Source organism: Nicotiana tabacum, chromosome 4 (genome assembly GCF_000715075.1).
Source record: "Nicotiana tabacum cultivar K326 chromosome 4, ASM71507v2, whole genome shotgun sequence".
Classification (NCBI taxonomy): domain Eukaryota; kingdom Viridiplantae; phylum Streptophyta; class Magnoliopsida; order Solanales; family Solanaceae; genus Nicotiana; species Nicotiana tabacum.
In genome coordinates, this window is record NC_134083.1 from 89659845 (window position 1) to 89670722 (window position 10878).

A 10878-nucleotide genomic window follows, 5' to 3' on the forward strand; every position below is an offset into this window, starting at 1 on the left:
GCAGTCACAATTACTATGCAATCACTTAGTCAATCGGAGTCCAAACTCATTACCCAGACATGAGAATTTAATTTACCCCAAAATTTAACAATATGAAAGATCCTTCAAAACATTCATACTCGAGACTATACGTCACATTAAAACGAAAATCAAGCACCCAATGGCCATTTCTTTACATTTCAAGAAAACACTTCTCGTCACATTCAAATCGTCTTAACACATCACGCGGTCACACCATACCCATCATACCACCATTCCACCTCTCATCGAGCCACAAATTCCACTGTAGGGTCATTACAGGACATATGAGTCCAATTGTACAAGTTATAACTGAAGCTACCGAGCTTAAACTGCGGTCTAACTATGGCCTCAAGTCCTCCAGACTGGCCCAGCACCAAAACATAGAATTCACATCTCGCACATCATCCCTGAAATCACAAGTCACTGATACACAACTGATACCGAGCGCTCATGTGCGCATACGAATATGTGGAAGGAATTCAAAGAGTTATGTCCCAAGCTGAATCAATCCCACACGATAAGGAAAGAAAGATGGGAAATATATATCCTAAATGCCCTGTAGCCTCTCGAAGATAAGTATGGACGTCATCATACCGATCCGCAAGACTCTACTAGACACTTGCTCATGACTTGTAGAACCTATGAACCTAGAGCTCTGATACCACCTTGTCACGACCCAAAATCCAACTAGTCGTGATGGCACCTAACCCATCCCGTTAGATAAGCCAATTTCCAACTAACCAATTTCAATAATAATTATTAAAGAAATTTAAGTGAATAAAGATCCTGATCTTATACAATCCCCAAGAACTGGTAGTACAAATCATGAGCTTCTAAGAATAGAGTATACAAAGCGGAAATAAAATAAATACATAGTCTGTTTGAATGGTACATAAATAGAGCTTTTATAATTTAAGGCTACCATGAACGAGAGGCATCTACAACAGGAACGCAGGTACATCTTCAAATCCCGCAACCATCGAGCACAGTAAACACATCAGTCAACATCTGCACGCAATGTGAAGAAGTGTAGTATCAGTACAACCGACCCCATGTACTAAGTAAGTAACAAACCTAGCCTTAGGTTGAAAGTAGTGATGAGCTTTTACCAAAGTCAGGTCCAAAACCAATAGTCCACAACAGTCCATAACAACAATAAGCAAATAATACCAGAAGTAACTCAGAGATAAAATGCTCAGCCAAATCATGATTTCAAAAATAATAGTTCTTCCTTTCAAATCCATCAGTGAAAACTCAAATCTTTTGCTGAAGTTGCCAATAATATGAATAGTTTGAAAACAATAAATTTCTCCAAAAATCTTTTCAATAATAAACAACATGTTTCATTTTCCTTCCGGATAACCCATGTAAAATAAATGCACCACTATGCCCATCTGTCAAAATGTGTGAGAAATCATGAATAATGTGATACCGTACAGCATGAGGAAAACACATCTCTATGCATATATGTCATGTGTGCATGTCAATGCAATGTATCTCAGAGATTGTACTCATGTACTCACACTCTCAGAGTACTCAATCTCACTGTGTCGCATTCTCTCTCACTGTGCTCAGCACACTCAATCACTCAGCGCTATACAATACCTGTTGCGGCGTGCAGCCCGATCCTTGTTTATAGTCGACTGCGCTTACTAGGGGTGTACAGACTCATGAGGGGCTCCTACAACCCAAGCGCTATAAGCACGGACAACTCACGTGATGTACGGACAACTCACGTGCCATAATATAAATATCTGGATCCGCACGGCCAACTCACATGCTATAATAATATAATGATCCGCACGGCCAACTCGCGTGTTGCACGGCCAACTCACGTGCAATAATAATATCTGGATCCGCACGGCCAAGTCACGTGCTATAATAATATCTGGATCCGCACGGCCAACTTATGTGCAATAGTATAATATATAGATCCGCACGGCCAACTCACGCGCAATAATATAATATATAGATCTACACGGTCAACTCATGTGCTGCACGGCCAACTCACGTGCATTAATAAGCCAATAAGTGCTGCTGCAGGCGGGCAACCCCGATCCATATAATAGTAATAATATATATAAAGCCAACATGGCCTGCTGCGGCATGCAGCCCGATCCCAAAAATATCCTCACAATCAAGCCCTCGGCCTCCCTCAGTCATCATTCTCTCCAGTCTCTCTTTCATGGGCTCACAATGTCATGAGAATAGCCCCCAAAAAATGATGATATGATGTATCAATAAATAACAATAGAGACTGGGATATGATATGCAATGAAATGAATATGACTGAGTATGAATTTTCATTTTAAAATAAATATTTCACAATAATATGACCTCTGTGAGTCCCAATAATACTGGCACATAGCCTCAATATGATTTTTAATATGTTTTCAGCTCAATTTCTTTAACTCATAAAATCGCATGGAAAATGCCAAGATCATTTAACTACAAAATTCTACAGAAACAATTATGCCACAATTTCTATAGTGCACGCCTACACGCCCGTCACCTAGCATGTGCGTCACCTCCCAACAATTCACGAAATACATATATTCAGGGTTCATACCCTCAACTCCAAGATTAGAAGAGTTACTTACCTCGAACAAGCCAAATCCAATGTCGAGCAAGCTAAGCAATGCTCCAAAATTTCATTCTGCGCGTATAACTTCCAAACGGCTCTAATCTAGTCACAATTAATTTGATTCAGCTCACAAAAATTATAGGAATTAATTCCATATCAAAATACTAATATTTTCCAAAAAATCCGAAACTACGCCCCAAAATTTACCCGTAGGGTCACGTCTCATAATCCGATAAAACTCACAAAATCCGAATCCTCATTCAACCACGAGTCCAACCATACCAAAATTACTCAAATCCGACCACAACTCGGCCTTCAAATCCTCAATTAAAGTCTATGAATTTTTCTACTATTTTCAACCCAAAATACTATATTTTTTTTTAATAAAAACAATAATAGATTCGTGTAATTTAATCAAAACCGAGTTAGAATCACTTACCCCGATCCATATGGTGAAAATCGCCTCAAAAATCGCTTCAATCCTTGCTCCATAGCTCCAAATGTGTTAAAATGGCCGAAATCTCAAAATATATCTTCTGTCCAGGCATTTACTCTTCGCGATCATGGAAAATCTTCGCGATCGCGAAGCACAAAAATTTTCAGCCCAAAATTTGCCTTTCGCGATCGCGAAGAACAAATTCCCAATACTTCGAGACAGCCTCTAGTATAATGGTCATAACTTTTCGTACAAAACTCCAAATAGCAAATGTTTTAACTTTCTGAATACTAGACACCAAGGACTATAACTTTAATTTGTTTCTCATCTCCCAATTCCTTACAGATTTCTAGATATAAGCTTCCAAAGTCAGCCGTGTACAACAGAGATTTCCAAACTCCTCCCGGACAGCCTATAGTATATCTACCGTATCTTTTTGTACACAACTCCAAATGATAAATGGTTTATATTTCTGAAAACTAGACATCAAGGACTACAATTTTTATTTTTGGATCATTTCCAAATTCCCTATAGATTGCGAGATATATGCTTCCAAAATTGGGTTAGTGCAGCAGGATTTTTCTCTACGCGATCGCGATTCACAGTGCCCAAACAGCAAAATTGCTCTTCGTGATCGCGACCATTTGTCCGCGATCGCGATGCATACCTCTGTGGCCAAAAATCAGTAACTAAGAATGGTCCGAAACCACTCCGAAACTCACCCGAGCCCCTCGGGACCTCAACCAAATATACCAATAAGTCCTAAAATATCATACGAACTTAGTCGAAGCCTCGAATCACATCAAACAACACTAAAACCACGAATCATGCCCCAATTCAAGCCTAATGAACTTTGAACTTTCAAATTCTATATCTTGTGCCGAAATACATCAAATCAATTCGGAATGACTTCAAATTTTGCGCACAAGTCATAAATGACATAATGAAGCTATTTCAATTTTCAGAATCGGATTCCGACCTCGATATCAAAAAGTCAACCCCCGGTCAAACTTTTCAAAAATTCAACTTTCGGCATTTCAGGCCTAATTCCACTACGGTCCTCCAAATAATTTTTCGGACACGCTCCTAAGTCCAAAATCACCATACGGAGCTATTGGAATCATCAGAATTAAATTCCGAGGTCGCTTACACATAAGTCGACATCCGGTCACTATTTTAACTTAAGCTTTAAACCTTTGGAACTAAGTGTTCCAATTCATTCCAAAACCTCACCGGACCTGAACCAATTGCCCCGGCAAGTCACACAACAACTGTAAAGCCCAATTTAAGCAGTAAATTGGGAAACGGGGTTTCAATACTCAAAACGACTGGTCGGGTCGTTACACTTATCTTGTCGGAAGTTGGGATGCACCGTGAGCTCGATTTCACCCGTATACAACTATATTCCAGCAATTTCAATTCACTTTTATCATTTTAAAATTTAGTACCTTATCAAATCAACGTAAAGTACTTTTTAATCTTTTAGCTGCGTAGTGCAAACAAAAACACCAATCTATATATATATACTTTAACCAACCAAAGAAAACAAATGAAAATAAAGAAAAATAATGACGGAGAAATTGTTCAACATAATAATGAGAAAAACATAGGACAATACAAATTAAGACTCAATAAAAGTCTCACTTTGCAGTACATCTCAAACAAAGCAGAAACAATTCTATCTACACAAGCCAGAAATTACATCTAGTTAGAAGACAATGAATACAGACGTGCATGTTGTAAAAATTAGTGTATTCGACGTCCCAACAATCACATTATTTTTGTATTTGAGATATAAAAAATAAGAGAAAAAATCGTACTACTCCTATTACAAATGAATATATATCACTACACTTTCTTGTTAAACTTCTATCTTTTGTTTAAAAAGAAAATATTGTAGAATAGACAGAACCTCTAGGGATTAATCAATTGAAAAACAATAAAGCCTTCCGTTGGCAAATAGACTATAAACTAATTCTAATGGTTCTTTTGCAGAAAGTTAATATTATAGTACACATTTGTACCATAAATACAAGCCTCTATATGGTAGAAGATATGAGAAAATGAAAAAGAAATTAATTTACCTATCAAGGTGTTGCTGAGCAAAATATGACAAATGATATGATATGATTATTCGAACTTTCCAAAAATAAATCCTCCAAAATGGCATTACTATTGGAGGATGCAATGCATACTCAGCGAGATTCTTGAAGAGTTAGAGCAACAGAGATGTTAAAAAGAATACTAAAATATAATCTCAAGTATTCTGATAGGCAGTTTTTTTTCCCGTTTAGTTTGAGCTTCTTTGTACATTGAACATGATAGTGAAAACACAATTCTGTTGAGATGAAGAAAAGGAAAGAGGTAATCTGTATTTTCTGCCTCATTTTGATACCTGAATATATATCAATGTTAACAAGAGTACAAAACAAATGTCACAAACTCACAAGCCCATAACTTCATCCCTCAAGCTTAATTTATTTCCCTTCCTAATACAGCATCATCACTCCCACTGTACAAGAGCTGGACGTTTAGATACAATCAAATTAAGCATGTGTCTACAAGAGAAAATCCTACAAAGAAAAAAGAATAAAAGTTTTTCACAGTTCACACAAATTGAAATCGCATAAGAAGTTTGACAGATTTCATTTTTTGACCCTTCTTATCATAGAGAGCGACTGATCTGATCCCTGGTCTCAACTCTGAGACAGGCAAACATGTCTGTCCGCCAAAATCATCCTTCTCCGACATGTCATATTCTCGTACTTCAATTCGAAGCAAAGCCAGCTCTGGCACTGTCAAAGGGAAATTAAACTCTTCATCCCAAATTGGACACCAATCATCCTCAATTATCCGAGTCTTTTTTTTACGAGCATCTGCAGGCACTCCAACGATATATAGCTGCCACACAAGGATCAATAAAGTTCTAATAAATTCCTGCAGCTATCTTGGAGCACAAAAAAGAACAGGAGGAACATGCAAATTAAAGGATCATAACACCTTCTGAGTTCAGAACAATTTTAAAATTGGGCATTTCTTGAATGAGCATGTTATAGCATATTGCTCAAGTACAGCAGGTCTACTTGAACAACCATGGCGACAATTATGTTAACTAACCAATTAATGGCTATAGGTGAAAGGAAAAAAATACTCCCTACACAATGACGCACTTTGGCTACCAATCTCAAGTTTGAAATTTGTTTTATTTACTTGAATATGATGCAGATTTCTTGTCCTGTTTTCTTTTCCAGTAAAAGTTGGCAAAATACTATCTACCAGGTAGTGGATCTTGATATGTCAACATACTGAGGTCTAATAAATCATTAACAACTCCATGAACTATTCCTGAAGGCGACAACTCCATACATTTCCATATCATTTCTATGAAGTCAATGGGAAGATTGAATTAGATTTAAATAACATCTAGCCTCTCAATGCATGGTCTGGCAAGGAGTGTGTTAATTTAGGTAGGCAAGTAAGTCGGGAACCATCATCCTCACTAACCTTGGTGTAAAAGTCTGGAGGCGAATAGGCATCAAAATGTGTATGGCTGAAATCTAAGCGCCATCCATCTCCCATATATACTCTGACCTGCAGAAAATAAACAAAAAAAGTGTTACACTTCTTCAACAAGACCATCATACTATCTTGAAGTTTGATATTCTCTCCACATTAAAACATGTTTTGCTTACCTGTAAAGTTTTCTTCACTGGCAATTTCACTTTGGGATCAAATACCTCATTGTGTGGGCCTTTTTCCATGAGAAAGCGAGGCTTTCTCACATAGCCACAGCTTCCATTAGACCTAAACATCCCATGCATCATCCAGAGTGATTTTCCATATCCCTATTTTGTGCAGTTAATATAACAATTAGACAGCTGATATAGAACCAACAACAACAACAACCAACAGCCCAGTGGAACCACACAAGTGGGGTCTGGGGAGAGTAGTGTGTACGCGGGTCTTACCCCTACTCCAGAGGAATAGAGAGACTGTTTCCGATAGACCCTCGGTTCACGAAAATGGAAAGAGACATAGGAGCGGTAACATCAAAGAAAGCCAGAAAAATAACACCAGCAACGTAATAACCAGAAAATAGAAAGAAAAGCAATAACAATAAGCAGTAACAATGGCACAGTACTACAGACACAATGGAAGTAATAAGAACACAACAAGAAGCACTAGCATCCTAAGACAAAACATTATCAGACTAGCCTCCTACAACCTAACCTGCAACCCTAATGAAGTAATATGGACACAACTGAAGCTACTAGCAGCCTAAGACAAAACACTATCAGACTAACCTCCTACCTCCTAACCTACGACCTTAATGCTCGACCTCCACAGCTGAAATAGAACCAAGTTGAGTATAAGGATTAAATCAGGAGATCTCATTGAAGCAGTTATCTATTACCCCATATATCATAATCACTGGCATGTTACGTTCTTTAAAAAGTGAAGTTTCTATGGGTCGCAGAGAAATGGAGAAGCAATCAAAAAAGTCAATGTAAGGCATAGAACAGATATAACATGTTGATGCACCAGCATTCAGAAGTTCAAACAAACCTGCATGTTAAATGCTACCATCTGCGCTCCATGCATCCAGCCAGTCATAGGCTTGAAATTTGTGGAGGTTACTCTTGTTCCCTTAGGGTACACCCTTGCAATATTCTTTTGGGTGAACCTAGCAAATGAAATGGAAAACTGAATCAAGAATAACCAGAGCATTCTCATCAATTGTTCAATTTTATATGGCACAAAATTGTGGAGTACCTGACCAAATCTGTTCCATAATTTTCTGCCGCTCTTTCGAGTTCTTGTTCACTCAAACTAAGTCGACTGACTTTATTACTTCCCTCCCTTAGTGCACGTTTCAAACCATATTTTGCCTTCCCAGCATGAACTGCTATCAGACTCTTGTACTGAGGTGCTCCTGGTTGGTATGATTGTTGGTCGACGGAGGTATCACCGTCTTCATCATCTTGATCACTATCACTCTATCGTCCAGATGAAATGGCGCCATAAAAGCAGAATTAGCATCCCTACAATAAGAAAATCAAGAGACTGTTTAATGTCATTTTACCCTTTCATCAGTGTCCTGATCCTCGGTGCCAAAATCTGATTTCTCCTTCTTCATAGCATCCTCTCGAAATGAATCTTTTCCCACTGGAGATGTGTCTCTCTGATGCTTTGACTCAAGGTACTCTTTAGGTGGTTTTGTAGAGAGAATAATCCGATTCTTAAGCCGTTCAGGTGAAGGAAATTCCTCTAAGCACTCTGACTGAGGATAATATAGCATTTCTCCAAAGGTTTGGGTAACCATCTAGAGAAACAAAGGGAACCCCAAGAGTAAGGAAAGGAGTTAAAGCTTAGATTAAAAAGACACACGTAATATTTCAAGCTGTTATCCACAAAAGGGAAATGGATTCTAACCTCTGCAACTTTAGCTTGAAGGTCCGGTGTCAGGTGGTCTTCCAACGTGATTATGACAGGATAAGGCGATTTAACAAAAGCATGGTCTCTAATGGCCTTTAAGCATTTAAGAAGTGGCACTGGTGTGGTCAGGGTCCTGCAAAATGGTAATAATTGGAATCATTCAACAAAATTAAAGGTAACCTGTATCAATTGAAGTAAAATTTCAGAACTTCAGACATTGGACATCAGAGAGCATAAGAGGCAGCACATATATATGTTAAGTTACTTTGAACAGTACAAGCGATATTGCAGATTTATTCTTCTTCAACTTATTATTACAGCTATTAATGCAAGGGTATGTTGAATGTTTGTAAGTACCTTTGGAAGTTTTACTAAACTACCGTCTCTTAATTAATGAAAAAAGGATGAATACAATTACACTATGAATCAAGGAGCATATATTGTACCTTCCATGAAGAACATGAATATTATCTTTTGCTGAATTTGGCCATAAGTCCAGTTCAATACCGCGGACACCTCTTTCCAAAGCTTTAACTATTGGAATTTCACTACAGTCGCTACTAAGTTGGTTTCCTGTTAGATAGGAGTTGTGACCTGTATAGATGAAATAATGTTGCAATGGAGCACTCATATCATGGTGTACCTGAAATGACAAATTGTTAAAGCAAATTTAAAGGTACTGTCACACATACATATATATTACACAAAGAAAATTAAAACTTGAACATATAACTAATATTCAACCCAAAATAGTTCATGAGTAAAGAGGAGGCTATCATTAATTTCCAATGGGAAACACAGTACAATCCTTAACACTTAAAAGTTTAACCTTTTCAATGCTTAACCTTAAAAAGCTCAAGTCTTGAAGGAGAAAACCAAAATAATTCAGCTCCATTCTTAACAACCTTCCATTGCATTGATTAATCTAGACCATCTCTAGAAGTTTAGTCTGCTCTCTCTCCCAACAACAACAACTCCTCAATCCCCGCAATTGGGGTCGGTTATATGAATCATTTCTGTCCATATTGCTTCATTTTAGCTCGTCAATCTTAGTCCAATATAACTTAAAACAAAATTACCTAGCTTCTCTACATTTTCTACTAACGCATAAATCTCTAACGAGACTATAACAGAAAAGTGAAAAATTGCAGCTAAACAAAATTTCCAATTTTAGTTGAACAGTATATGCAAAAAAAACTGCTACTATTGTTTTATTGTAACTCTAGCTATTGAATGAACTTAATATGGTCCACAAAATTCTTTTTCCCCCAATGTAAGTGCATAAGTAATTGGGTATGGTAACGTAACAAATACCTGAGATTTGATGGGTCCATTGAGATCATCCTGAAAAAGAAAATAAAAGAAATCTTCGAGTTCAAGTGAATGATTAAGCCGCCTGATCAAATGGTGCCGGCGATTAACAACTTGCTGTATAATTTGCTCCGCATCTTTAACGGTAGCACCTTCCTCTCCTTGAACCTCCACCAGAAAACGGAGAAGCTGATCGGCGTTCATGTGGGTTCCTCTTCCGGTGTACCGTGAAAACGCTTCCCTCACCTCCGGCGGCGGCTCCGTCTCCCTGATCTTGAATTTCCGGTTAAAACACCCAAACATTCTGTAATAATTATAACTTCCCATTTCCCAAATCAATCTAAAAAATGATATCTCTAAGACTACAAATCGTAACAATGTAATAATGAGTCAGTGATTCTTGATCTTGTGTTTTTCTAAGGAGAGAGGAAGTTTTATTAAATATATAATTGAAAAAAGACTGAAATTTTTTGGTTGATGACGACTTTGAGGAGTTGTTACTTGTTAGATGAAGAGAAGATCTATAATTATATGTGTATATATGAAAGTGATCGGATTATTGTTGAAGAAATTGTATAACGTTTCAATTAAATAATTACGACGCGTCTATCATTTTTCTGATTCTCCCATTTCGATCTCTTTATTTTGTCAGCTTCCTGCTTGCCGTTAGAGTCGAATCTTTCCCGCCAATGTTGTTTTCTTTACTTTTTACTTAAATTACTTTTGAGATGCTTATATAAAACGAAAAAAAATAAGATCTTTTAAAAGAAAATTTGGTGATAAAATTTTGTATTGAACTAGTGGAATTCTGCTTTCTCTTTGTTTTTATTTTCTGATGCTATTCTTATTGAACTAAAAAGTATTGAGCATGAGGAGAAAAGGAAAGAAACATATAGCTTTAAATCAGATAAAATAAATAATGGTACTATTTTTCTCTAAGCATAAAGGGTATTTAGTGAATACAATAGGTTACCATAATTTCACATGTTGAGTTTTCTGGAATTATAAATTACGTTAGTGCGTCTAAAAGTTTGTTATTCTTATTAATTATGCTTTTCTGTAGGTAAAGAAATGGATTAGAAAGAATCAA

At 37.1% G+C, this 10878-nt stretch overlaps 1 protein-coding gene across 1 annotated transcript; it reads right to left on the reverse strand.

Annotated features, from left to right (window-relative positions):
- Positions 1 to 5411: 5411 nt before the first annotated feature.
- On the reverse strand, positions 5412 to 10331 carry LOC107780062 (phosphoinositide phospholipase C 6-like). The gene is made up of 9 exons (XM_016600583.2): positions 9792 to 10331; positions 8924 to 9120; positions 8475 to 8610; positions 8125 to 8364; positions 7815 to 8038; positions 7608 to 7725; positions 6734 to 6886; positions 6546 to 6632; positions 5412 to 5942 (listed from the first exon to the last, which is right to left on the reverse strand). Exons 1-9 carry the CDS (start codon positions 10113 to 10115, stop codon positions 5649 to 5651), a joined length of 1773 nt encoding a protein of 590 aa, XP_016456069.1. The 5' UTR covers positions 10116 to 10331; the 3' UTR covers positions 5412 to 5648.
- Between the last annotated feature and the right edge of the window lie 547 nt (positions 10332 to 10878).

Coding starts and splice junctions, on each gene's coding strand:
- LOC107780062 (XM_016600583.2), bottom strand. CDS start 10,115: ATGGGAAGTTATAATTATTACAGAATGTTTGGGTGTTTTAACCGGAAA. Junction 8,365..8,474: donor TTCAAGCTAAAGTTGCAGAG/GTTAGAATCCAT, acceptor TTGTTTCTCTAG/ATGGTTACCCAAACCTTTGG. Junction 7,726..7,814: donor TATGGAACAGATTTGGTCAG/GTACTCCACAAT, acceptor TTCATTTGCTAG/GTTCACCCAAAAGAATATTG.